Source organism: Wickerhamomyces anomalus, assembly GCF_001661255.1.
Source record: "Wickerhamomyces anomalus NRRL Y-366-8 unplaced genomic scaffold WICANscaffold_2, whole genome shotgun sequence".
Lineage (NCBI taxonomy): Eukaryota > Fungi > Ascomycota > Saccharomycetes > Phaffomycetales > Wickerhamomycetaceae > Hansenula > Hansenula anomala.
In genome coordinates, this window is record NW_017567111.1 from 118,141 (window position 1) to 140,616 (window position 22,476).

Consider the following 22,476-nt stretch of genomic DNA (forward strand, 5'->3'; position numbering starts at 1 on the left):
TCTTTTTCTTCTTTATTAGCTTGTTCGAATTTTTCCTCAATATCTTTTAATTCTTGTTGAACTCTTTGTAAATCTTGTGGATCCGCATTTATATTTTCAGCTTCTTTTATCAATTCATCCATTTTAGATTCGATATCATCGAGCATTTGTTCGATTTTTGTGGCTGTTTTTTCTCCTTCGTTTAGCTTCTTGTACGTATCTGCGAATTCAGCATCACTCATTGCCTTTTCTTGAGTCATTGTGGATTATGGGAGTTGGGTATTAAATGAACTCCTGCTTTAATTATAAAGATCATTCTTGATTTTTGGCCTTGAGCGTGCGCGTGTTCAAAAAATTGAAATTGAATTTTTGGAAGAAAAACGAATACGTGTAACATCAACATCAACATCATTTTAATAGTAATCCAACTAGGAAAATCATGCTTTATTTTAAAGGATTGATACTGTTGGTGATTGCCACTGTCTCGTTGGCTGTGTCAGTGCTGGACCCTGCAACATTGATCATCTATGACCCAAAATTGACCAATCTAGATGATTATTCTAAATTAATTGACAATTTGAAAAAACAATCATATAAATTAACAATTAAACAAATTGATGACGAATCAATTAAATTATATAAGAATGATGAAAAATTATATCAAAATGTTTTAATTTTCCCAACCAAGACAAGAACAATTGGCTCAGATATTACAGGTTTTAAACTATTAGAATTTTTCAATGATGGTGGTGATGTTTTCATAATTTCAAATCCAAATGGGTTAAGTGAATCAGTTCGTACTTTTATTAATCAATTGGGTATTTTCCCAAGTCCAAGAAACCATCAATTATTGGATCATTTTGTTTATGATGAAACAAAAGCTTTTGAAAGTCATGATGTTTTAAAATTAAATGAATCAAATATTGTTGATCAAGGTGCAATTATTAAAAACAAAGTTGACAGTTTCAATTATAAAGGTTCAAGTGCCCTTTTAGGTAATGGAAGATTATTAATCCCAGTGGTGCAAGCACCAACTACTTCATTTGTTAAAGATTTGAAAAATGATGATTTTGTTTTAGAAAATAGTTGGACAGTGGGGACTCAAGGTTATTTAGCAGTTGGATTCCAAGGTATGAATAATGCAAGAGCATTTTGGATTGGTGATGAAGATTTATTAAATGAAGATTTTGCTCAAGATTTTATTAAATGGACATTTCAAGAAACTGGAGTTTTAAAAGTAACATCTGTGGAACATTCACATTTAGATGGTAGATCATATGAGGAAACTCCATACAAGATTAAAGATGATGTTATTTACAAGATTGGTGTATCAGAATGGGATGGTTCAAAATGGGTTCCATTCATTACAGATGATTTACAAGTTGAAATTAAATTATTAGATCCATATCATAGATTAAATTTGAAACCAATTCTTACCCAAGGTGAATCAACAATTTATGGAGTTGAATTTAAATTACCAGATCATCATGGTGTTTTCTCATTCCATACAAATTATAGACGTTCAGGTAAAAGTTTTATTGATGAAAAAAACACATTAGCTATTCGTCATTTAGCAAATGATGAATATCCAAGAAGTTGGGATATTACGAATTCATGGGTTTATATTACTTCAGCAGTTGTTGTGTTCATTGCATGGGTTTTCTTTGTTGTTTTTTTCATTTATTCAACAGATGAGACTTTAGTTGAAGCTAAAAAGGAAAAATAGAGTGAGTTGAAAAAATATATATTTAAGTATTCAATGAAATGTAGTTACAATATTTAATGCAAATGGCGTTTATTGCTTTATGATCTTGATATGCTTCTCCTTTTTCCAATTTTCAAATTCTTCTATCACTTTTTTCAACTCTTGAGTTAATGATTGTACAGTTTTAGTTATGTTTGATAATTTTACATCCAATACAGGTATTGTTTCACCAACGTTTTTCTCTATTAAAGCCCCACCAACCATTCTAAAGCATTTTCTTTCGTTTGGGGTCTTGTTTAAAGTTTCCAATACGATTTTATGTTCTTCTTCATCAGTTTTCAATTGAGTAATCTTTGCATTGATTTCATTGATTGTTGATTGGTATTGGTTGTACTTTACTTGTAGGACTGTGTGGTGTTAGAGGGGAAGTCAGTGATGGTTAAGGATAGTTATACTCACCTTCAGTGTATTGCTGAGACATTGTTTGTGTTGATGATGTTTGGTACTATGCTCAAGTCAACGTTCTAGATGAAAAATCAACACTTTAAAAACAGAACACAACCGCGAATTGACACTACAAGTTGAATGGTGATAGAAATGGACTCCAGTGCCCAATGATGTTGATATTGTTAGTTATACATCACATGATCAGAACATCTAGGGCAAAAGCTGGGTGTTTGGTGATCAATTGCCACTGAGCTCAGAGTGACCTGGAGCAAGGGCAAGACCGTGTAATTCATCTGTGTTATAAGCTCAAATCATAAGTTAACTTCAGTTTGAATAAAAAATAGAAGACAACCAACTAGGAAAAGGGCTTCTAAATCACGAATTCATTGAGATCAACTCTGCCTTCGAATGGATCAAAGACTTTGCACTGGCTTATATACAGCAATTAGCCGCCCAATATCTGATCGGTGATGAGGTCATGGTTCTACAAATGTTAAACGATCAAAAGACCCTTTAAGAGCCAGGTATACATTAGTAATTGACTGTCTAGTAGGATCTCCATTGTAGGCTCATGATATTCACAGAGTGTAGCAGTTTAAGTACACTTCATATCGAAACCACCAGCAAATTGATGAAAAGCATATGTATGATGAAGTCCAAAGCAATGGAAAACGTGGTTTTATTAGAGTGAAAGATCAAAATTCCAACTTAATAGCCATAGGCAATCAAATGGCCATTGCAAACAAAATTAATATTGCAAGTCAATTCAGCAATCGAGTAATATGTCCTTGTGGCTTTAGAGATGGAAGAATAGAAAAAGAGAAAAGAATCTGGATAAACCTACTTTTATAGACAAGAAGTGATTAGCCGCCAACATGGATTCAACTTGTATTAAACATAAACATAAACCATAACATAATCAATCCCATCTCGCCTGTGTAACTTTGTAAGAGGCTGGCTTCTGGACAAGCCCATCGTCAACAACTTCAAACTCTTGCCACGAATGCTCAGCATACTCCACTATGTTATTCTGAATGAAGTTGATAGTCTCAATTTGACTAAAAGTCTCCCCTTTAGCAGTAGTGGTATTGATCTGGTCTTGCAACACTTTGATACGATCATTCAAGACATCCAATCTATAATTCATCCAATCTTTATAAAACTCATTATAACGAGTCCCTGCCAATTGACTAGGCTTAATAGTAGTTGCGGCACAGTTATCCTTCATTGGATCACTAGGTCTATAACTGCAAACCTGGGTGATTCTTTCACTATAATTCCCTCTAGGCTTTGGTGCAACATGCTTTAAAATCCTACCTTGCAAAACATTAGCCCATCCTCTTTTAGGATTCTCCACTTTAACAACTTTACCATCACCTCTAGTTAATGAAGTTTCACCTCCAATCATATCATCTGTTGGACTCATCATCAAGACACAAACAAATTGTGGTGAATCAAAATGCCATGACAAGATAGCTGGGATATCATTTGGATCTTCATATTCATCTTTTGTCTCATCCAAAATCTTTGTTTGATTATTTCTAATACTAATATTGGAATTGGCAATTTCATAATCAAACATATGTTCTAATTCAACACCAGCCATCTTACTTATAATTTCCATAGTTCTTGGATGATTCCATGCTTGATAAGTGAAAGGGGCATAATCTTTAACAAACCCTCTTAGGTACATATCTAAATCACCAGTATTGGAATGATCAGCAACTCTAGCACATTTTAAAAAAGTATCTTTTTGAAACATTTCCCATCTCATTATTAAAATAGCCTCTTCTGTAAATAATGGGAATGGATGACTAACACCAATTGGAGAAATTGGTGTTTGATGAGGATTTTCCACTCCTAATTCTTCCAAAGTGATTTTCTTGGTTGTTTGGAAATATTCATCAGTAAATTCAATATGTTTTGATGGTTCAAATTTAATTGATGATGGATCAATTATTCCAATTTTTTCCAATTCTTTTAATAAAGGTAAAACTTGTTCATCATAAACATCACTTGGAATATCGAATGAATGATTACCATGTAAAACATCTGGTGTTAAAGAAGATGGGAGCACTGCAACGGCCATTGTGATTATTAATTATATTACTCTGTTGAATGAATAGAAAGATGTAAAGGACATCATCATCTCCTTATATAATTTTCAATCATCAACTTTGCACACCCATAAAGATATCAAATTGCTACTCTTCCTGGTGAAATCAGTATTATCTCATTGACATTTTCCTTTCAACAACCCATGAAGCACGAAATAGCGAGTGTTCCTAGATCTCAATTATGTAATTGTAATTGTTCAACTTCTTCAAATGTGTTTTTTATCCCTTTTGGGATATCGGAGTTATCAAAACTTGTTTGATAAGATCTTTGACAGCTTCCTCATGGGTATGGAAATTGAAATACTATGTAATTCATAGATAATTTAAAGGTGTTTACTTGCTTTTTCTTTTGTGCTTTTGATTGACGAATTGATATTTCAACGTTATTATGACACATTTTAAACTTTTCAATTGCTACTGTATGTTCTTTGTTAGAAGTTGAAAGATTGAATAATGAGTGTTTTGGTTGAATAGCTTACATTTTAAATATGTTTCTTTGTGAAATAAACCAAATAGTGAATTCAATTTAACCTTCTATAGCTTGGTGTTATTCCTTTAGTGAGTTGTTCTGTCAATTGAAGCTTGAAATAATAATCTGGAAGAAAAGGCAATGAAGGTTTATCTGATCAACATCAAGACCAAGGCTTCTTTAAGCCTCCAAGAGATACAAATCCAGCTCTCTTCTTTTCTTTTTATTTGCCTACAGCAATATAATTGAAAGTACACATCTCATTCATATCCATCACACTTCCCAAAAAGAACGTAAAAACACACATAACTATCCAGCAGCTAAACCAATTATATCCCCAATTCAAGTCTCAATAGACTTCAAATAAGCTTGTCTATATTGATTATCATCAACAGGTCTTGGTAATGGGATCCATTTTGGTTCATCTTTAAACAATCTCAAAGCTTTTATAAAATTTTTATTTGATAAAGTAAATCTATGATAAATCCCAGGAGGTAAAATTAATAAATCATTTTGGAAAACTTTAATTCTTATCCATTTATCATCTTTGGATCTAACATCGAAAAATCCTTCACCATCAATAATATAACGAATTTCTTCATCTTCATGAATATGTTCTTTGAAAAAATTATCTAATTTTGATTTTAAAATTTCAGGAGTTTCAAAAGAAGTTGGACTTATTTCAATTTGATCTCTATTTTGATAATTTCTTTCATTGGCTAATTTATCAACTTTCTCTAAAGAATCTAGGTTATGATAAATTAATCCAAGTTTTAATAATTCTTGTTCAGAAACTGGTATACCTGAATCATGATCTTCACGATAATCAGTTATGGTATCATCATCATGATAAAAAGCCCTCATCTTGGAAACCCTGTTGAATAATTGAATATGGAGTGAATGAAATGAAATGTAATTGATTCAATTACAAATATTGTCATCCTCATGGGCTATTTTAAAAATTATGGCTTTTTTTTAAACCAAGTCACGTGCTGGGCTCTCAAGTCGCGAATATTTAATACATCTGGTTCTCTAATATGAATTGTATAATGCTATGCTATATAATGGAATATTTAAAAGATGAAAAACATGACTTAACCGTCCCTAATGATATGAATCCAGATCCCCTTGGTTTCCTCCTTGGCCGCTTTGCCCCTCTCTTCTCTCTATTTCAATGCAGTTGTTAAATATCTTGATATATATTCAAATGAAACTAAAGTAACAGCAGATGCAGGTACAGTTCTTGCTAAATTTGTTGTAAAACCTTGATAAAACCCAATTAATCCTTCTTTTTTATAAATATTTAATATTGTATTTATCAACCCTGTTTTAATTGATTTGTTTTTATTAAATGAAGATATTTGCATTCTTGTTCTTAAAATTTCATGAGGATAAGTTAAAGTTGATGCACACATCTTGGATAAAGAACTTGCAGTTATTAATCTAATTAAATTATTTGAATGGGTTTGTAATTCATCATTTGTTTGAGATTTAAAATTATCACATTTTAAAAATTTTTTCAATTTTTCATAAACTGGGAAATGTATAGCAACATGAAATAAACCAAATAATGATGGAATTAAACCTGAATAGAAAACTAAAAAACCTTCATTTTTATACATTTTTTTAAATGCATCAATTGTATTTTTATAATAATTTTTTTCCAAACTTTCTAATGATGATGAGGAGGTTGTTGTCATATTTGAAGTTGTGAATGAATTTTTACCATCTCCAGTTTGTAACATTAATCTTGTCTTGACAACCCAAATTGGATTTGTAATTGAAGTGGAAACTGAACCAGCAGTGAAAGCAGATAAGGAATGAACGAAAAATTCATTATGATTATTATGACCAAATTGATTTTGGAATATTTTTGGGTAATATAATTTCGCTTTTTCATAAACTGTGAAATAAATCATCCAAGTTGGGAAATATCCCATTATAATTGGTACAATACCTCTATATAAACCTTTTACACCTTCATCTTTTAAAATTGTATTTAATGTACCTGTAATACCATGATATTTTTTATTTGAAGATAATCCTTGAGCTTGTAATCTTGTTTTAGCAACATCTAATGGACAGACTGAAACACCTGCAATGAAACCAGCTAATGCACCACTTAATGCAATGATTTGAGTATCTGTGAAATTTGATCTTGTTGTTGATTTTCTAATGGGGTCAGGCGATGTGTTTAAAGGTGTCATTGTATCTATATCATCAATACTATATGAAACTTGATTTGAAGTGATATCTGTAGGTCCACCATTTGTTAAAACATTTGATTGTGATGTACTCATGGCATTCCATGAATATATTTGAGATGGTGAATGGGATATAAGGCAAGAGAAAAAAGATTGAAGTTTTGTGATCGTATACGAAAGGATATGAATTTATGGAATATGGAAATGGATAAGGTGGGAAATGTATTGGATTGATCAAGGTGGAAACAGATTTGTAATACTTTAGCTTACTTTTATTGATTTTAATCAACACTTTTTTTCAAAATTGTCAAAACTCCGTAAAAATACTTTGGTAAGGGGGCAACAGATTTTGTAAGGGTAACGCGCCCGATTTTCGGTTGTAGATGACCTTTTGGAGAAGCGAAATTAGGACTCCAGTGCGAAAATGGATCGATTGGGTAATCCATCTTGCGCAAAACTAATGGATTAAGTAAGTATTACCAGATTCGGTTTTGGCGAAATTGAAATTTGAAATTTGGCACTGCTTTATTTGGAAAGAGGTTTACGGTGAAGGATGGGTACTTGGATAAATTGGATGTGATTTTAACTTCGTTTCAGGGATGGTGGAGGTGTTTGTATGGTGTTGATTCTGCTCTAAAGGCTTTGGTCTTATTTGATTATGGACGGCCATGCAGTGCACTAGTATCAACGATGATTCAAGTGAAATCCGAAGCGAAGTTTAGCAAATGATGATTCAATAAGATCGTGCTTGCTGATTAGCAAAGCTTTTGTAATTAGCTTAACATTGTTAGGGTATTCTATTGACTTAATGTCCATCTTCTTAACCATATCTTAAAGCTTAACCAAATGTTACACCTGTTAATTAAGTGTTCATGTGACTTTAATCAAATCTGGGGTAGTGATCAGTCTAAAAGCCGAGTTTAGTGTAATCCTTCGCGAATGGGCTTAATTGTGCTGAATGTTTTAGATTAAACCCTGGAAAAGTTTAACATTAATCAACTCAAGAGTTTGATCTTGGATTTATATACGCTCTAGTTTTGGTGAGCACTCTGATTATAATTTATGAGACTGCCTCAATGGGAAGCCTTGGAGGGCAGCTGTACTGGAATATTTAACGAGCATGATCAACTTAGAGGAGTGTTCAAAAGCATAGGGCCATCACTTTATAGCCCATTGAATTACGTCTCTTTATAATAAAAGACCATGTCATGTTGGATATAGTAATATCTTATATCTTAAAAAAGCTCAATATGATGAACCTGGCAGCTGGCCGTAGTACTCTTAGTGCTAGCTATGGATATATTGGAGTAAAGCTGGCACTGCAGCTGGTTCATCACATTGTAAAACGACCTCATCTTATATAACATGTACAACTTATATATTCATGTCACCTTTGATCTACAATCAGACCAATAATGCAACTTTTTTCCCAACATCATGAATATTTATTATATTATTGATCAATGATACTATTAATACTCCATGGTACTAAATTTTTAAAAAAGATGAATAAGAAAACAGTACTGCTGCATAAAAAATCACTAGTTGTACACCAACTAGTTTTAAATAATAATAAACCCACAAACAATTAATAAAGTAATAATAATAATGAAAAAAGAAATGAAAATCAATAATAATAAATACGTACACCCACAAATTAATAAAATCTTTTTTTGTGTTTTTTTGCTTTTTTGCCAAAATCCTGGATAACCAACTTCATAACAATAATATAATAGTGAAAAATAATAGATAAAACAACAAGAAAGAACTGAAAAAATATAATAAATGAATAAATAAAGACCATAATCATCTGGTCAAGTAATAATAACAACCAACAACAAAACATACACATCTTCTTCCTCTTTTTCCCACTTCATTAATGAACAACACACATTCTCTTTTTTTTACATACCTTCTTTTTAATCATTTCAAATATAACATACATCCATATTCCTTCCAATGCAAAAACAAAACAACAAAACAAACCAACATCCATCATTCAGCCCTTTTATGCTCCTGCTTAATGATTTTGATTAAACTGATAACCAGCAGCATACCCAGCATTCGTAGCCGCCGCCGTAGCTGGAGGAGGAGGAGGAGGAACAACACCACCGCCATTGGATGTTGAATCATCATAACCAAACCATTTCCCAGAAAGCCCATTATTATTTGGATTATGCAACCCAATCATTGATGAGTTTGATTGTTGAGGTAGGATTTGTGGTTGTTGTAATGGTTGTTGAGGGAGTTGTTGTTGTTGAGGAGGTGGTTGTTGGAATTGAGGTTGTGGTAATGAACTGTTGTTAAACCCCATTGAGGATGGGATTGTGTTGTAGTTGACATCTTTTAATAATGGGGAGTAATCCTTTTGGGTGTATTGTAGATGAGGTGGTAATTGTTGTGAAGGTTGTTGATGTTGAGATTGGGGAGATGATGGAGAGATTGGTGAATGTTGAGTATGACGACGTTGAGGTGGTGGAGCTTGTTGTTGTTGTTGGATTTGTTGTTGTTGAGGGTATGATATTGATGGTGAATATCTTGGGTATTGATAAAACATTGGCATGTTTTGTAAATCAATAGGTTGTGGTTGAGCTTGTGGCGGAGGTTGTTGTTGCTGAGGTTGATCTTGTAATGGTACTGGTGGTGGTAATGAATAGTTATTTGAATTTGGATGAGGTAGAGGGATATTGAATTGTTGGTTTGATGATGAAGATGATTGATGATGATGTTGTTGATTATGTTGTTGATATTGAGGTTGTAAATGAATTGCTGGGTTAAAACCAAGGGCAATAGCATTTGGATTTGATTGATCCATAAAATAATAAGCTTCATCTTCAATTGGAATTTTCCCACCTAAAGAAGATTCTTTAACAGCATTCCATAATTCATTTGATAATTGGATTTTGGATAAATTTGAATTTGAATCACATGGACGTTGTAATTTCCCATTTAATACATCTTCAGCACTATAATAAGAAACCAAATGTATAGTTTCTTGGATTGGTTGAGAATTTATTGAATCTAATCTTGTCACTGTTAAACTTAGTGTTTTTTTAATTAATCCATATTCTTTAAAAGCATATGATGTGACTAATGAACCAACTAATGATCTATTTGGTATTGAAGTATTATTTGAACTTGAATTTGATTGTAATGGAGATTCATAATCATCATTTGATTTCTTTAATTTTTTTTATCTTTATCTTTATTATTTAAAGCTTGACGATCCAATTCTCTATAAACTAAGAATCTACCCAATATTCTTGAAGGACTCCAAGCAACACCATCAGTCCATCTTTTAATACCAGATCGTTCTTCAATAAAGACGAAAACGTTCCCACTTTGGATTAGACTGGAACGTTCTCTATCATGAGGTCTTCTTGGGACCGTGTATAGTTGATTATTTAAACAAGCTTGAATGATTAATAGGGCATCTTTTGTTGAACCAATATAACCAAAATAAGTTGGATTGATTTTTGAGCCAGACATGATGTTGCTACCCCGAGGATATGGGGGTGTATGGTGGTGGTTGGTGGTGGTAATGGGTGTTTGGCTATTGAGTTGTTGGTATGATATAACTGAGTTTATCTGAAGATACACCAGAGCAGTGTGGTTTAACTCTATGGATTCAGTTTGGGCAATAGAGATGTCTTGTTGACGATATCCTTTATGGTTTTTTTTTGTTTAAAGTTGCACTCTATTGTTTAAAAGGGTGTGCGTGTACCAGGTGTGAGGGAGGGTAATGGAATAGCAAATGGCTTATAACCAGTTTAACTTAGCTTAATGGTTAATAGTATAATAGTTAATATCTTAATAGCTTATAGCTTATTGATAATGGATTCTCAGTTGTTTATAAGCTTGAATTCTATTGCTGTGGTGCTGTGTTGTTATGTGTGTTGCTGTGAAGAATCAGACAAATATTGGATTGACACCAAGAAAAGCGAGGGTCTGCTATGAGGTGATGATCGTGAGCCAGGAACTGCGGTAGTATTTAGTTGCGTTAGATTAGGTAGAGTAAGATTAGATTATGATGTTAGATAGTTAATGGTTAATCGTTAATAGCTAATAGTTAACAGTATATAGATAGTTAAGAGATGATAGTATAGTCAATAGTTAATATACACTTAATGTTTAGTCTATAGCTTATAGTATTTCAGCTTACACGAACGGCACACGCTATTTTTAAAACTGTAATTAGGCTAGAATTATACGAAGAATCAGCTGTGACCAGATGTACGCATGATAGTAGTATTAAGCGTAAACTACAGTACAATGTAACATTCTATCAAAAACATAAACATCATCATAATCATCAGCATTTATAAGTAGTTTTATAATCATCATCATCCAACATGCTCATACTACCACTACTCTTATCACTCATATCAATATCAAATGCCCAAAACACACTACCCGAACTACTCACACACAAATCATTCCACAACACAATCAAAGAAGCAAAACTATCTCTGATCGAATTCTATAGCCCTTATTGTTCTCATTGTAATGCTTTTGCCCCCACTTGGGAAGACACTTTCAACCAATTCCAAAATGATGTGGATTCTTCGAATATCAAAATGTATCAAGTTAACTGTATAGAGAGTGGTGATCTATGTCAAGATGAACAAATATTGGCTTATCCAAGTTTGAAAATTTATGATTCAAATGGGTTTATACAAAATTATCCAAATAGTTTGAAAAGAAACAAGGAAAACATAATTGAATTCATGAAAGAACAAGTTATTGAACATGGTGGAATTAGTGATGGTCCTATCGTATCTAAAAGTGAATTGATAACTACTCAAGATATGATTAATTATTTACAAAATGTTAATGAACACCCAATATTGATTTCATTTTGGCCAAGTTTTGAATTAACTGATTTAAACGATTTAAATTGGAAAATTTTTGAAAAAAGTGATTATTATGAAGATTGTTTAGAATTTCAAAGAATTTGGTCAATAATTTCAAATTCATTATCTTCAACAAATATTAAAATTGGTCATTTTAATTGTTTTAAAAATGAAAAAATTTGTAAAGAATTGGGTATTAAACCTGATTTTAAACCAAAAGTTAAACTATTTTTACCAAACTTAGAAAATAATAAAATCATTTCATATGAGAATGAAAACAATGCAAAAGATATAATAAGTTTCACAAAACATACATTATCAATATCAAAATTTACTAAAACAGATTCAATCCAATTAATGGATACAATTAAAACAAATTTAAAACCTTTGAAATCATTACCATCAAAAGCTGAAAATACATTTATTTATCTATATGATGAAATGACAACAACTAAAGAAGATTTCCAAATCTTACCTTATTTAATTGATGAATTTGCCAAACATGAATCAACAAATTTCTTAATATCAAATGATTCGAATATCTTGAAAATTATGGAGTTTCAACAAAGAAATTTAATAAACACATTAAACAATAATAACAAACCTTTCCAATTCAATGAAGATAAATACATCATAAACTCAATGTCAACATTACCAACAATAATAAATTTTAAAGAATATAGTTTGTTACCATCCATTTATCAAAGTTTTGGTCCATATGACATTAGAGATGAATTCCTGATCAAACAATTTATTAAAAAAAACTCATCACCATTCATAACTGAACTAACTAATAAAAATTTCAAGGATTTATTAACTAATGATGAACAATTAGTTATAATCACCACAAATGGAGAATTACCAGCATTAGATCAATTCATCCTAAACATTCATGAATATGAAGAAATTAAATCAACGTATACATATAATGAATTGATTAAAGCTCGTGATTTGAAAAAATTAAAATCTGATGAGTATAAATCTCAAAATGATTATAAACAAATGGTTAAATCGTTAAGAAAAGAGATTAAACAACCTACACCAATAACTTCAAGATATCTTTATCTAGATATCTCTAAACCATTGCCTGAGTTAGGAATACAAGTTAATAATGAAGTTTATCAAAATGGTGATGTTATAATCATTAATTCAAATGGGTGGTATTATAATAAAGATATTGATGGTGGGTCTTTAAATTCAACAAATTTTGTTAAAACTTTGGAAACATTAAACTTAGATACATTAAAGGAGAAGTATTTATTATCTAAGACTTTATTAAACTCTCCATTTAATTCAAAATTTAGATTATTTGATAATATTCATCAGTTTGGAATCATTGGATACATTGGTTTAATCATTTCCATAATAGTCATTGGGAAGTTAGTTAGAAAGAGATTTAACAGATCTAATAATGGTTCTTATTTACCATTATTTGAGGAAAAGAAGGATTAAATTTGAATAAATACAATCATTTGCATTTATTCTCTATTGTAGGCCGTATATTTCCGTGCAATAATTCGCGAATGATTGAATTTTTGACATGTCGTCGTGGCTTAAAAAATAAACAAAGAAAAAACCTCGAAACAAAGAAATAATCATTAAGCTGAATTATACATCAGTTTTATACCCTTTCCATTCACTATTTCAACCAATATACCTCATGAGCTCAAACATCTCAGCCCTGACCCAAATAGCCCTTAAGGACTGGATACTCATCATAGGTTTAATCTTTGGAGGATGTTGTTCAAATGTCTTTACATTGGAAAAAATTGTAACAAATAATCCAGAAAGTGGTAATATAGTTACATTTGCTCAATTTTTTTTCATTGCATTAGAAGGTTATATTCATTTTTTCGATAGGTCGAGACCTCCTTTTTATTTACAACAGAATAAAGTCCCTTTGAAAAGATGGTCATTAACAATTATAATGTTTTTTTTAATTAGTGTTTTGAATAATTCTGTCTTTATTTTTAAAATTTCAATACCTATTCATATCATCTTTAGAAGTTCAGGAACTGCTGTGGTTATGATTATTGGGTGGTTGATTGCAAAGAAAACTTATAATAAAATTCAAATATCAAGTGCTGTTTTATTAACTATTGGTGCTATTATAACAACTTTATATAAAGATCATAATATCTTTGCCAAAAGGGATGAAGGAAATGAAGGGTTCTTGTCTGTTTTATCAAATGATGTTTTATTCTTTATCGGTATTGGAGTTTTATTATTCGCAGCTATATTAATGGCCTTATTAGGGTTATATAATGAAGAAACTTATAAAAAATATGGTAAACATTGGCAAGAAAATGTTTTTTATTCACATTTATTTGGATTACCAATTTTTTTATTCATGTTTCCAAGAATTATAACAGAATTTAAAAATTTATTAAAATACCCTGAATCTTTCAATATCTTGGGATTTGAATTACCAAAACAAATTGTTTATTTAGGTTTAAATGTCTTGACCCAATTCTTTTGCGTTAGAGGTGCAAATATGCTTGCTGGTAATACAACTGCATTAACAGTTTCTGTTGTATTGTTATTGAGAAAATTTACAAGTTTATTATTAAGTATGTGGTTATTTAATAATAGATTAAGTGCAACTGGTTCATTTGGTGCCTTTTTGGTGTTTTTTGGTGCATTCTTGTATAGTTATGGTTCTACTCAAAATAAACCAAAGACAGCTACTCCATCAGTTAAGGATGAGATTGAAATTAAAGAATTGACACCAAATGAAACTGATGATATTGAAAAGGCTAAACTTGTTTCAAAAGATTGATTCTTTTGATTCTTTAGAGATGTTGTATATACAAAATAAATAAATAAATTAGAAGGTGCAATACAATTAAATTGTTCTCGTTTCATTTATTTCCGCATTGGGAAGTCAACCCGAGGCACAAAATTGTTGTGAATAAAAAAAAATGTAAACATTAAAGCTTGATTTAAACGATTTACTCACAAGAATTTCAAGATCCAAGATCCAAAGACATTATGGAATCAACATTATCAAAAGTTCAACAAATAAATCAATTCTATTTGCCAGAATGGCTAACTATGGAACTTATAGCTTCAAATGTCATTTCATTTACACCTTTATTTTCATATGGTACAACAATTCTAAGTATAATCAAAAAAGAATCTTCAACTGGGTTTAGTATAGATATTTGTGCTACAATGTTAATAGCTAGTATACTTAGGATCTCTTATTATTTTATAATCCCATATGAAATTGCATTATTAAGGCAAAGCATAGTTATGATATTTATACAACTTTGTTTGTTAAGAGTCGGATTGAAATATAGATCAAAAGATTATGATGTTGAATTATTACAAGAACAAAATGGAAGTTTTATAAAAGATCTAAAAGAAATTTCACAAATGTTTGCCAAAAATGATTCAACTACAACAAATTTCACTGAAATTTTGGGGAATTTATTATTAGCTTGCAAAGAATTTGGAATGTTAATATTGATCAAATTTATTAAATTTTTCGATTCAAAATATAAAAGAATTGGGTTATTTTGGCAATGGAATGAAGAATTATCTTATTGGAAATTCTTAACCAGGTTTACTTTGATAATGTCAATTTTAACTTTTTGCTTTATTGATTATTTAAAATTTGGTGAAGCTTTAGGGACAATCGGATTATTTATTGAATCTTTATTACCATTACCTCAAATCTTGCTATTGAACCAATTGAAAACTATTCAAGGTTTTAAATTATTATTGTTATTAAGTTGGTTAGGTGGTGATTTTACAAAAATCAGTTATTTGATATTTGGTGCTAAAAATATTAGTGGGATTTTTTTATTCTTTGCATTATTTCAAATGTCTTTGGATTTTTATATTGCATTTCAATTTATTTATTACAAATATTATTATGTTCAGGAACCACAACATGTGGAATTATATGAATTAAGAGTATAGAGAGGATACAAAAAATCAAAATATAATGAAGTTATGACTATAATGATATATGTACACTTTTCTATCTCTATTTACAATTAATCTTTATTCCAAATGATTTTATCATTGTCTTCTTCCAATGCCCGTTTTTTACCCCTTTCGCTAAAAGCTCTTAATAATTTAACATAATTTGTAAGTTCACCATCATCTTTTGAATATCCATGTTCTAATAATAATTTACATTTCTCATCCATAAAATTCAAATAATTCTCTCTAGTTTCATCATCATTTAATTTTTCAATCTTGAAATCAACATTCCAATCATCATTTAATGATTGATATGTTGGATGTCTTGTAAGTATTCTTTTTTCGTTTATCTTTTGATCTATCCAAATTGAAAATCCATGAGCATTTTTGTAAACTTTATCATTCAAATCTCTTAATTTATCAACGTGTTTTGAAACTCGTTCTTTATCCTTATTCTTTTGAGTTTTCGTCTCCTCATCAATTGATTCATCATTCTCAATAATACCAGCAGTCTCAGTGATTGCCTCTGAATATTTCATACCAGCAGTTTGAATTTCATCAATTTCTTTATCAGTAACAGGATGTGCAATAACAATTAAACAGGTTTCGTTGATTGTTTGAGGGACTGCCTTAACAACTAATCTAAATGAGGTGTTTGGTAAATAATCATTAGTTATAACATCTAAAATCTTTTCATAAAATTTCATGGAAATTGTAAATTCATCTTGTGCAAATTTTGAAGATAATTTATCTTGTAATTCATATTTTCTCAAAGTTTCTAAATCAAATGTTCTTTCATTTATTTTTAAAGGTTTTTTACCAAATGAATGAATCATTTTATCCATTTCACTTGAGGGTAAATATTGAAATCCAAACATTTTGGCAATATTATGGAAAGCAAGGAAAATACCATCCATATTACCAATTCTTGCTTGTAATGAATATTTTAATAATGTTGATCTAGCTAATTCCGACATTTCTTTTTCAAATGATTCATATTCTCCAACTGTTTTCAATAATTCATAACCAGTAGTTTCCTCTTCATGAAATGCAACATCATGTCTTATAGCACAAACTGCTCTACTTTTCAAATCAAATGTTCCAGTACCTGGTAATCTTTCATCTTTACAATCTAATTGAGATCTCATTAAAAATTTATCCATCTTGGCATAATGATAAGCATTTGAATTTTTCTCCATTTCTAATTGTGCTTTGGAATTTTCTTCACTTTTATTTGATAATTTATATTTATCGAAAATTTCAGATTCATTTGTTAATAATCTTTCTAAAGAGTGACCTAACCTTGATAAAATCATTTCTTTATCTGCATATTTATCAGAATCAATAGCATAACGAGTTTCGCCATCACTTTGTTCCATTTTACGAACAATAACATTACCTGGTAATTTTGCACCTCTACTGAAACCAACATGAGAATAACGAACATTTCTTGATAAATCTTTTAAATTAACTGGTCTGAAATTTGATAAAAGATAATGGAGATGTGATAAAATACCAGTCATTGAAGATGTGGAACTATAATATCTTGTATTGATTAATTTGGAAACTTTCAACATGGTTTTATCTTTTTCAGATGCAACATATTGAGTAATATGTTGGAAATCAAATTCATTAACAGGTAAAATATTTTTCAAATATGGATCAAAATTGAAAACTTTTGTTCTTGGATCTTGTAAAAAATGAACACCTGGTGAAAATAATACTCTTGATAAATCATGTTTTAAAGTGGGTACTTCACTTGTTTGTTCCACTTTTATTGGTTCATAAGTTGGGGTTGTATCAAGTGAACCTTCAACTACTTGGGTTGTCAAATTTTGAAAAGCTAATACATGTTCTGGTGAACGAAAATATTGATATACTGGTGGTGGAGTTGAAGCTGATATGGATGGTGATGAAGATCCCTTTCCAAGTGATGGTGGAACACGACTCCTTGGTTTATGAAAACCAATCTTTGCACTCAATAGGTCGTCTTCTAAAGCTTTCAACAGTGGTATCCTTGTCTTTTTAGTCAGTCTTCCAAGTTTATAATTTGGCTTATGAGTTTCAAGAAATTTTCTTTTACGTTCACCTGGGTTCAATTTCATCCATTTAGCTAATTGTAAAGCAGTATTAACTTGTACTGGGAAATGTGATATGAATTCTGAAAGTGATCGATCAGGAAATGATTCATCCCAGTTCTCTTTGATGTGGCATAATTCGGGATCTATTTTGGTTAAAGCTTCAAATTGATTGTGTAAGGTCACAACTTTTGATGGTTTACCTGAAATGGCTGATTTAACAGCACTCAACAGCTCACGCGTTGTTGCAGAGTTTCGAGAGCGAGGCTTGGTTGAATAGCACCGTATGCTTGTGGACGGTATGAGCCTTGACCGTATTAGCATCCTGATAGTGGTGAGGTTCAGCAAATAATCAAAATAATACAAGATGTAGATTTTTCACTTTGAAGCTCATCTGAAAATCTTGATTTGAAAAATATTGAAAATACCCTAATTAGGAAGCTACCAGTTGTAGCAATACGATGGTAAATAGTCACATGATCAAATTAATGTAATCCGGGTTTCGCGAATTTTCAAAATTTCAGCCAGTGAGCGGTCGGGATTTCAATCAATCAGAAATCGATTGGTGTTAGATTGTTGTGAAAATGGTGGTTTATTGAAGAAAAAGGTCTCTTAGTACACTTTTAAAACCCCAGTATTATCAAATATTACCTATCCAAGCAATAAATACCCCCATTTGTTAACTAATTTCTGTTTCTGATAGCCCCAATGCCGGGTAAGACCCCAAGATTTGGATTCTGTAATCATGATTCATTACTGTCCGCTGATCGAATTGATAAAAAAACTTGAAAATAACCAAAAACCATTTGAAGGCTCTTTCATTCGATAACGTTCAAACCTCAACGAAACCACCATCAAAAGAGCTGCTTAGGCACTGGAAAAGAGTTTGAGCTAGAGAGCAATTTACAAGCCGCTACTCATAGCATATTTGCAAAAGAACTAACGTTTAAAGATCGACTGGTTGACTATTTTGCTCGAGTTTTCAAATACACCCTTTTTTTTTATCTATAACATCAGTGAGCCTACAACAATACATCTCCACTACACTTCAACTTGATCCATTTCATATTCCAACTCAACAATACATAGTGTCATCATGAGCGCTGCCAACTCTCCTGCTTCAGCTATTGCTCCATCCCCTTCAAATTCAACAAGTATCAACGGTACACCAGCTATAACTCCAAGACCAAATGGTGCTCAGCCTATAGCTAAAATAGTCACATCTAAGGAATGGGTATTACCTCCAAGACCTAAGCCAGGTAGGAAACCAAGTGCTGATACTCCAGCTACAAAGAGGAAAGCACAAAATAGAGCCGCTCAAAGAGCTTTTAGAGAAAGAAGAGCAACAAGAGTTTCTGAATTAGAGGGAAAACTAAGTGAGTTTGAAAAGGAAAGAGAAGTTAATGAGTTGAACTTGAAGAATATAATAAACAAGCTACAGATGGAGAATAAATATTTGATAAAAACTCTAAATGATGTTAAATCTGAATTTGCAAATTTCAAACAATCAGTGCAGCAGCCTCAACAGATAAACGTGAATTCAAGTCATCATTCATCACCAGCTGTTTATTCAAATGGAACAGTAAATGCTCCATCACCTTTAGCTTATTTCAAACCTTCAAATTCAAATACGCCAAATGAATACAGACCAACTCCTCAGCAGTATCAAAGACCTCAACATCAAGCCATCTCACCAGCATTATCAAAATCACCAAATACCCCTGCACCACCAAGCCATACACCATCAACTACCAAAACTTCAATTTCATCAGCTACTCATGAATCAAACAACAACTATGACTGTGGTGTATGTGTTAAAGACGATTGTATTTGCGAAGAAGTTGGTATCAAACCTCAACCTCAACCTCAACAAAGATCTTTATCAGTTATTGAAAATTTCAAACCCATGGCACCTGTTTCATTGAAAAGAAAACAGATAGATGAAGTGGAGATTGATTATACTTCCAAATTCTCTAAGAATCCATCAACGACTAAAAAACCAATGCCAAAGTTGAAAAAATTCAAAAAGCAAACAGTTACAACAAGAGCCAATAGTGTACCGGATGAAGCTAAAGAATTCACAAATGTCTTTGATAAAATCACTGATGATGACTTTGAATCGCCAATGGAACAATGTGGGTTCTGTTCTGATGATTCACCATGTGTATGTCGTGAAGCTGCAAAGGAAGCTGCATCAGCTATAGCAGAATTACAGAACCATCACAAGAGAGATTCCATCCAACAAGTTGAAGATCAAACATTACCACCTATCAGAAACGGTTCAATTTCAACAACAACAAATAAGAACTCTCAATCATCTACAAAATTACCTGTTTTACATCCTGGTCCAACAGTGGAAATTAGTGAAGTTCATAGATCTAGTATTTCAACACCAGCTAACGAACAAGCACCATCAGCAAAGGAGGAGAATCCTCAAAAAACTGGTGGTTGTACTGGTAATCCAGGGACTTGTACACAATGTCAAATGGATCCAATGTCTACATTATTTTGTACAACAATTGCAAGTAAAGCTGAAGAAGAACATGATAAAGAACCATCAGAATCAACCACTGAATCAACATCTACTTCAGGTTTAAAAAAAGAGGATAAAAAATCACCAGTTTCACCACCTCTATCTAATGTTTCTTCAAAAGTTTCAAGTCCATTAACCGTAACTTCCCAGGAGGAAGAGTTGAATTCATTGAAGTCTAAAACTGGTACTCCTTCGTCATCTTCTAGTACGGATTCCGCTAGCTTGAATCAACAAAAGGGTATTTTCATTCCATGTGCAGATGCTTACAAAACTTTGAGTCGTCATAAAGAGTTTAACTCGGTTGATTTTAGTACATTGGTTGGGAAATTAACAACAAGAGGAATGCAAGTTGAAGTCCAGAGTGTTGCTAATGTTTTAAGAGAATTGGATAGAAGATTGTATAATTAGAGATTTTGTTATTATTATAAGGTATAAATAGGTGTTCTTGAAATAAAATGGGATTGAATTTACAAAGCGCAATATGTAAGGAACCTATAAAACGTAAAATTGCAAAGCATATATAAATAATCTTTTTTGAAAACCTTTAGTAAAACAGTGTATATGTATAGAAGCAAAAAAAAAATATGAAAAGAAAATATGAAGGAAATATGATCAAGTTTAAGCAACAACTGCAATACCAGTTGCAACCAAGAATGAAACAATCAAGAAGCCACCAAGACTTTCAAATCCATTGAAAGCCAAATTGAAAACAGATGGAACCATAACGTTGTTACCAGCACCTCTTGAAGAACTTGAAGAACTTGAAGCACCACCATTACCAGATGCAGAGCTTGAAGAGTCACCACCAACAGAAGTTGAATCACTTGAATCAGAAGTACCACTTCTTGTAGTTGATGCACTACTAAAGTTGAAATCACTATCATCATCCCAACATGAATTTTGAGTATTACCAGCATCAGTACCTAATGGGGCACCTGCACCTTTACTAAAGAAAACAGAAGCTGCTGATGGCATTTCTGGTAAAGTGTTATTAGCTTCCCAAGTACCTTCTTCAAATGATGGACATTCTGAATAATTTGAAGACTTTGAGTTAAATCCACCATCACCTTGTGGATTTGGGGTATTGTTATATTGTTTCTTCAAATTATCAAAATCTTGTCTTGGAGAAACAGAATCACCATTAATATCAACCAAACCATAGTTATTAGCTTCTTGAGAATATTCATAAACTAACCCACCAGAGAAAACACCAGACATTTGAGTGGAATAAATTGATTTGATTTCAGTAAATGGTCTTGCACCTGGAACTTCATTACAACCAAATTCTGAAAGGAAAATTGGAACAGAATAACCAGCATATAAAGTAACTTTTTCTTTATAACCTGAAGTTTGATATGAAGATTGTCCACACCATGAATAATCATTAACACCAAACATATCAATTCTTGCATCTTCATCATCACCACAGTTGAAATATTCAGCAGCTAATAAACGATTGGTATCAACATCAGCAGCTGAATAACCCACAGGAATTTTTCTATAATTTCTAGCTTTTAAATATTTCTTCATATCTCTAACAGTAGCTTTGACATAAGTTGCTGAAGAAGTTGTATCTTTTGAATTGATAACTTCATTACCAGCAAAGAAACCTAATAAATTATCATATTTAGCAAATTCATCCATTGTAGCGAAGACATTTTGTAAATATTTTGTATTATATGAACATTTAGCATCACCTCTTGAAATTGAAGCCTCTGGGGTATTAACATCCAAAATTAAATAAATACCAGCATCATCTAAAGCTTCCATACAAGGATCATGATCTAATGAATTATCAACAGAATAAACTCTAATGGTATTGATACCTAATTCTTGGAAATATTCAATATCTCTTTTACAAATATTTTCATCACCAAGAGGATCAGTTAAATTTGAAGATCCACCAGGTTGATAATCAACACCTCTAATGTAGAATCTTTCACCAGATTCAGTATTCCAAAAGGCATTACCAGTGACATTAATAGCTGGTAACGCAGCAGAAACTAATAATGGAGCTAATGACAAGTAGCTAGCGAGTGTTGAAACCTTCATGATATTATATGCTCAGCCCTCTTTTTTGGTATATAAACGAATGTAAAGTAGTTTGAACTGGAGAACAAGGCTAGACAGGATAAGTAGCGAATGTGAATGTGGGTCT

At 31.6% G+C, this 22,476-nt stretch overlaps 13 protein-coding genes across 13 annotated transcripts; 5 read left to right on the top strand and 8 right to left on the bottom strand.

The window, feature by feature from the left end:
* Positions 1–71: 71 nt before the first annotated feature.
* Positions 72–239, bottom strand: CMI7 (Cmi7p; the record flags this gene model as incomplete). The annotated part of the gene is made up of 1 exon (XM_019180625.1): positions 72–239. A coding segment is annotated over one exon (168 nt), but the record flags the coding sequence as incomplete, so codon positions are not given.
* Positions 240–418: 179 nt separating this feature from the next.
* Positions 419–1,705, top strand: WBP1 (dolichyl-diphosphooligosaccharide-protein glycotransferase; the record flags this gene model as incomplete). Its single annotated transcript, XM_019181521.1, has 1 exon — positions 419–1,705. The coding sequence occupies one exon, from the start codon at positions 419–421 to the stop codon at positions 1,703–1,705; it is 1,287 nt and encodes a 428-aa protein (XP_019039779.1).
* Positions 1,706–1,774: 69 nt separating this feature from the next.
* On the bottom strand, positions 1,775–2,165 carry GIM4 (tubulin-binding prefolding complex subunit GIM4; the record flags this gene model as incomplete). The annotated part of the gene is made up of 2 exons (XM_019184525.1): positions 1,775–2,091; positions 2,144–2,165. 2 exons carry the CDS (start codon positions 2,163–2,165, stop codon positions 1,775–1,777), a joined length of 339 nt encoding a protein of 112 aa, XP_019039780.1.
* An 885-nt stretch (positions 2,166–3,050) lies between these two features.
* Positions 3,051–4,220, bottom strand: WICANDRAFT_27815 (uncharacterized protein; the record flags this gene model as incomplete). Its single annotated transcript, XM_019181415.1, has 1 exon — positions 3,051–4,220. One exon carries the CDS (start codon positions 4,218–4,220, stop codon positions 3,051–3,053), a length of 1,170 nt encoding a protein of 389 aa, XP_019039781.1.
* An 839-nt stretch (positions 4,221–5,059) lies between these two features.
* ADI1 (acireductone dioxygenase (Ni2+-requiring)) lies at positions 5,060–5,581 on the bottom strand (the record flags this gene model as incomplete). Its single annotated transcript, XM_019181498.1, has 1 exon — positions 5,060–5,581. The coding sequence occupies one exon, from the start codon at positions 5,579–5,581 to the stop codon at positions 5,060–5,062; it is 522 nt and encodes a 173-aa protein (XP_019039782.1).
* Positions 5,582–5,877: 296 nt separating this feature from the next.
* On the bottom strand, positions 5,878–6,924 carry WICANDRAFT_51144 (uncharacterized protein; the record flags this gene model as incomplete). Its single annotated transcript, XM_019182661.1, has 2 exons — positions 5,878–6,389; positions 6,444–6,924. The coding sequence occupies 2 exons, from the start codon at positions 6,922–6,924 to the stop codon at positions 5,884–5,886; spliced, it is 987 nt and encodes a 328-aa protein (XP_019039783.1). The 3' UTR covers positions 5,878–5,883.
* A 2,017-nt stretch (positions 6,925–8,941) lies between these two features.
* MIT1 (Mit1p) lies at positions 8,942–10,410 on the bottom strand (the record flags this gene model as incomplete). Its single annotated transcript, XM_019183116.1, has 2 exons — positions 8,942–10,102; positions 10,165–10,410. 2 exons carry the CDS (start codon positions 10,408–10,410, stop codon positions 8,942–8,944), a joined length of 1,407 nt encoding a protein of 468 aa, XP_019039784.1.
* An 863-nt stretch (positions 10,411–11,273) lies between these two features.
* On the top strand, positions 11,274–13,185 carry EPS1 (protein disulfide isomerase EPS1; the record flags this gene model as incomplete). The annotated part of the gene is made up of 1 exon (XM_019182662.1): positions 11,274–13,185. A coding segment is annotated over one exon (1,911 nt), but the record flags the coding sequence as incomplete, so codon positions are not given.
* Positions 13,186–13,235: 50 nt separating this feature from the next.
* On the top strand, positions 13,236–14,612 carry YEA4 (Yea4p). The gene is made up of 2 exons (XM_019186188.1): positions 13,236–13,495; positions 13,562–14,612. The coding sequence occupies exons 1-2, from the start codon at positions 13,435–13,437 to the stop codon at positions 14,551–14,553; spliced, it is 1,053 nt and encodes a 350-aa protein (XP_019039786.1). The 5' UTR covers positions 13,236–13,434; the 3' UTR covers positions 14,554–14,612.
* A 153-nt stretch (positions 14,613–14,765) lies between these two features.
* Positions 14,766–15,701, top strand: ANY1 (Any1p; the record flags this gene model as incomplete). Its single annotated transcript, XM_019183117.1, has 1 exon — positions 14,766–15,701. One exon carries the CDS (start codon positions 14,766–14,768, stop codon positions 15,699–15,701), a length of 936 nt encoding a protein of 311 aa, XP_019039787.1.
* A 77-nt stretch (positions 15,702–15,778) lies between these two features.
* Positions 15,779–17,812, bottom strand: PET127 (Pet127p; the record flags this gene model as incomplete). The annotated part of the gene is made up of 2 exons (XM_019181412.1): positions 15,779–16,458; positions 16,528–17,812. 2 exons carry the CDS (start codon positions 17,810–17,812, stop codon positions 15,779–15,781), a joined length of 1,965 nt encoding a protein of 654 aa, XP_019039788.1.
* A 1,069-nt stretch (positions 17,813–18,881) lies between these two features.
* Positions 18,882–20,726, top strand: WICANDRAFT_82964 (uncharacterized protein; the record flags this gene model as incomplete). The annotated part of the gene is made up of 1 exon (XM_019185466.1): positions 18,882–20,726. One exon carries the CDS (start codon positions 18,882–18,884, stop codon positions 20,724–20,726), a length of 1,845 nt encoding a protein of 614 aa, XP_019039789.1.
* Positions 20,727–21,062: 336 nt separating this feature from the next.
* GAS5 (1,3-beta-glucanosyltransferase) lies at positions 21,063–22,307 on the bottom strand (the record flags this gene model as incomplete). Its single annotated transcript, XM_019180932.1, has 1 exon — positions 21,063–22,307. A coding segment is annotated over one exon (1,245 nt), but the record flags the coding sequence as incomplete, so codon positions are not given.
* Between the last annotated feature and the right edge of the window lie 169 nt (positions 22,308–22,476).

Coding starts and splice junctions, on each gene's coding strand:
- YEA4 (XM_019186188.1), top strand. CDS start 13,435: ATGAGCTCAAACATCTCAGCCCTGACCCAAATAGCCCTTAAGGACTGG. Junction 13,496..13,561: donor GGACTGGATACTCATCATAG/GTTTAATCTTTG, acceptor CAAATAATCCAG/AAAGTGGTAATATAGTTACA.